General features: G+C 31.8%; 1 protein-coding gene across 1 annotated transcript; it reads left to right on the forward strand.

Moving 5' to 3' along the window:
• Positions 1-2,874, forward strand: LOC107617430 (pectinesterase/pectinesterase inhibitor-like). The gene is made up of 2 exons (XM_016319186.3): positions 1-1,012; positions 2,180-2,874. Exons 1-2 carry the CDS (start codon positions 1-3, stop codon positions 2,872-2,874), a joined length of 1,707 nt encoding a protein of 568 aa, XP_016174672.1.
• Positions 2,875-4,098: the final 1,224 nt, after the last annotated feature.

Here is a 4,098-nt window from a genome sequence, read left to right on the forward strand (position 1 = left end):
ATGGAAAAGACGAAGGTTGCTTCTGCAGTTTCTCTCCTTCTAGTGGTGGGTGTTGCAGTGGGTGTTGTTGCCATTGTCCGCACCAACGACGAGAAAGTCACCGGCACAACCGGTAACGACGGCGGATTAATAAGTACACATAGCAAGGCCGTTAAGGCCATGTGCCAAAACTCCGACGACCGAAGACTATGCCTAGACACACTGAATCCTGTAAACCACACGGATCCAAAAGAGTACATATCAACGGTTGTAAAGAGATCGTTGGAAAGCGTCATCAAGGCCTTTAACATGAGCGATAGGCTCAGATTGGAGCACGATAACAGCACCCCGGGGGTCAAGATGGCCCTCGAAGATTGCAGAGACCTGCTCCAATTCGCCATTGGGGAGTTACAAGCAACAAAAACAGTCCTTCAGGGCAACACAATAAATCACGTACATGATCGCGTCGCCGACCTCAAGAATTGGTTAGGGGCTGTTTTCGCCTTCCAACAATCGTGCCTGGACGGGTTCCACACCCACCACGAGAAGCAGGTTCGGTCGCAGTTGCAAACCGGAAGCTTGGACCACGTTGGGAAGGTTACGGCGTTGGCTCTTGACGTTGTGTCTCGGATTGCACATGTGCTGTCAAATTTTGACTTACACCTTATCGTTAAGCCTTCTTCACGGCGTTTAATTGAGGTTGATCAAGATGGTTACCCGGCTTGGTTCGGCGTTACGGATCGGAAGCTCTTGGGTGACGTCAGCAAGGGAGGTAGCATTGCTCCCAATGCAGTTGTTGCTAAAGATGGGAGCGGGCAATTTAAGACTGTTTTGGATGCCATTAATGCGTACCCTAAAAACAATAAGGGGAGATATGTTATCTATGTTAAGGCTGGCATATATGATGAGTATATTACTGTGGATAAGAACAAGAAAAATATTTTGATGTATGGAGATGGCCACACCAAAACCATTATTACTGGTAATAAAAATTTTGTTGATGGCTGGAAGACAATGAGAACTGCTACCTTTGGTGAGTCGTCTTTATCAATTATTTTAATCATTGCAAGTATTAAAATAAAATTATACACATACACATGTATATTAAATATGTTAACAATCTCATATTTCACTAAAAAAATGACAAAAAAATTTTAATGAATAATATTATATATCCAAATCTTTCATAAATAAAGTCCAATTAACTTAAACAATAAAATTTGGAATAATACTAATCATGACTAATTTTGTTATATTAGATTAATTTAGTTGGAATTGATTAATAAAAAGACTTAAATGTATAATATTATTTTTTTTAATATACGATTAGAATATGATGATATTTTTAAATATATTTTCTTTTTTTGCTTTTTTTTTAATATGAAGGTCTGTTTAGCAAAAAAATAAAATTAGAAAACTGATTTTAATTTTTATTTTTTGAAAACAATAATTGAAAGTTTTATTTTAATTTTAAATTGTTAAATTTATTAAAATAAAAAAATTAGAGAATTCAATTTTAATATTTTAAAAAAAATTAATTATATCAAAATTAAAATTGGAGAATTCAATTTAAATTTTAAAAATATTTTAATTTTTTGAAAAACAGGAATTGAAAATTTCAATTTCAATGTTATAAAATGTTTGAATGTTTCGTAAACAAAATGGATGATTCTATTTGTGAAATTACCATATGGATGTGATACACCTCTTTAGATAATGTGTGCATTTTACTTCCTTGTTGGCCATAAGAAAATTACTTTGCAAAAAATATATAGGAATCAATTATAAATTTTAAATTTTTTTAAAAAAGATTAAGTTTGTTGGTTGAAACTTGAAATATATTTGTTGTTTGTTGTTTTTATTTTTTGTTACGCTTTTGTGTTGTTCTTGAGTATGTGTATCCTCTTTGAAAGGGCAAAAACTTATCGAAAAGAAAATGTACACATAAAAATGCATCTAACTTTAACATTTTTAACGGAAACTTACGTGTAGCTGTGTTCGTGTGAAACTATTAATCGAAAATTATTAGATAATTTAACATGCAATGTTTGATTAAATTGTTATTTACATTTCCAAAGTAGATCTTCATATGTAGCGTAAGTATTTCCTTATCAATTGTTATTTACATTTACCTATACTTTTCCTTCAGAACATAACAAAATGCGTGCATATCTAATTGTTTTATTTTATGGAAGTGCAGCGACAGTTGCTGAAGATTTCATTGCCAAGTCAATTGCATTCGAGAACACAGCCGGTGCAAGCAAACATCAAGCAGTGGCACTTCGCGTGCAAGGCGACCGCTCAGCTTTCTTCGACTGCGCCATTCGTGGCTTCCAGGACACACTATATGCCCACGCCCACCGCCAGTTTTATCGCAACTGCGAAATCTCCGGTACCGTTGACTTCATCTTCGGTTACTCCTCAACCATAGTCCAAAGCTCCAAGATCATCGTCCGAAAACCCGACCCAAACCAACAAAACATAGTGGTTGCAGATGGAACACCTCAGAAGAACATGCCCACAGGGGTAGTGCTACAAAACTGCGACATTTCACCAGAGGCTGAACTGGTTCCTATGAAACTAACGGTGAAGTCATATCTGGCGAGGCCATGGAAGGAGTATTCAAGGGCAATCTTCTTGGAGAACACAATTGGTGACTTGATTCAACCGGATGGGTATCTTCAGTGGTCAGGGAACATGTACCTAAACACTTGCTTCTTTGCTGAGTATGGAAACACCGGACCTGGGGCTAACGTTAATGCCAGAGTGAAGTGGGGTCGTGGGGTTCTTAATAAGAACGATGCTGCTCAGTACACTGCTGAACACTGGATTCAAGCTAGTACATGGTTGCCAGCTACTAGTATACCCTTTGATCCTGCCTTCACTAGAGGATGATGATATTATTATTACCAAGGCATGCGTGCAAGCTTGTATATATATGCATTCATCTCTGGTTTTTGACCGTTTAGCGAGAAAGAGGAAAAGAAACAGATTCTAGCTTATTAGTAGGTGTTGAATCATAATTAGAAGTAAAAGTATAAGTCAGCTCATATTGCAGTTGGCTGAAGTTGATAAATCCTAATTGGTTATCTAGTAAAGTTGTTAGAAAATATATTCAAATCAAATGCTCTAAATAAGCTACAAAAAATAGTTACACAAAAATTTTGGTTAAAAACAACAGCTTTGAAAGTAATAGAAAATTAGTCCAAAAAAGATTAAATTTATTTAATTTTGTATTTCTTAAGTAACGTATGATTTTTTTTTTTTTTTTTTGGTGACTGAACATAACACAAAGAAGTATAATTTATTTTATTTAGTATTCTTTAATTATTACAGAAATAATTAAATACTATTAAATATAATAAATATATAGTTATAAATATATTACACACATAAAATTATTAATTTTAACCATTTTTGGTTTTACAAACAAGTATGAGTACAACTACCATCGACACATGATTGAATAAAAAATTGTCATGTGAATCAATGTCAGCAATTTTTTATTTATAATACCAAAATAGCCTTTAAATTAATTACGAAAACGCTTAAATATTTATTAATTATTTTTGAAAATTGGCTAAATTTTTTAATAATCTAAAAAATAATAATTTAAGATTAATATCCAAAAGATAAAAATACTTTTTTAGAAATATAAGAAGAAAATCGCAAAAAAATGATTGAGTAAAAGTATAGAAATTCTATGACGATAAACCGGAATTCTTTTTAACATAAATATAATGTTTTGAAAAAATAACAAAAGAAAAAAGACACATAAATATATTGATGATGATAAATACTGAAATTTTATGTTGAAAAATATCGAAATTCTATGTTATTTAAGTTACATTTCTGTGTTATTTAACTAGAATTTTCAAGTTTTACGACTAAAATTTATGTGTTTTTTGACTAATTTTGTTTTTTTTTTTTTTTTTGTATTACTCAATTAAAAAATTTACACAATTTAAAATAAATTTTTGTTATTCAATTTATATTTTTTTATTATTTAACTAAAATTTCTATATTTTTTAATTAAAATTTATATTATTCTTCTATATCATTCTATTAAAAATTAAGTGTACACAATTCAAAATAAGTTATGTTTTTTAACTAAAATTT

This window comes from Arachis ipaensis, chromosome B9 (assembly GCF_059453495.1).
Source record: "Arachis ipaensis isolate K30076 ecotype BB chromosome B9, ASM5945349v1, whole genome shotgun sequence".
NCBI classification, from domain to species: Eukaryota; Viridiplantae; Streptophyta; class Magnoliopsida; order Fabales; family Fabaceae; genus Arachis; species Arachis ipaensis.

Excerpts from the sequence above, each read along its gene's own strand:
- LOC107617430 (XM_016319186.3), top strand. The coding sequence starts at position 1 with ATGGAAAAGACGAAGGTTGCTTCTGCAGTTTCTCTCCTTCTAGTGGTG. Across the intron at positions 1,013-2,179 it reads AATGAGAACTGCTACCTTTG|CGACAGTTGCTGAAGATTTC; the intron begins GTGAGTCGTCTT and ends ATGGAAGTGCAG.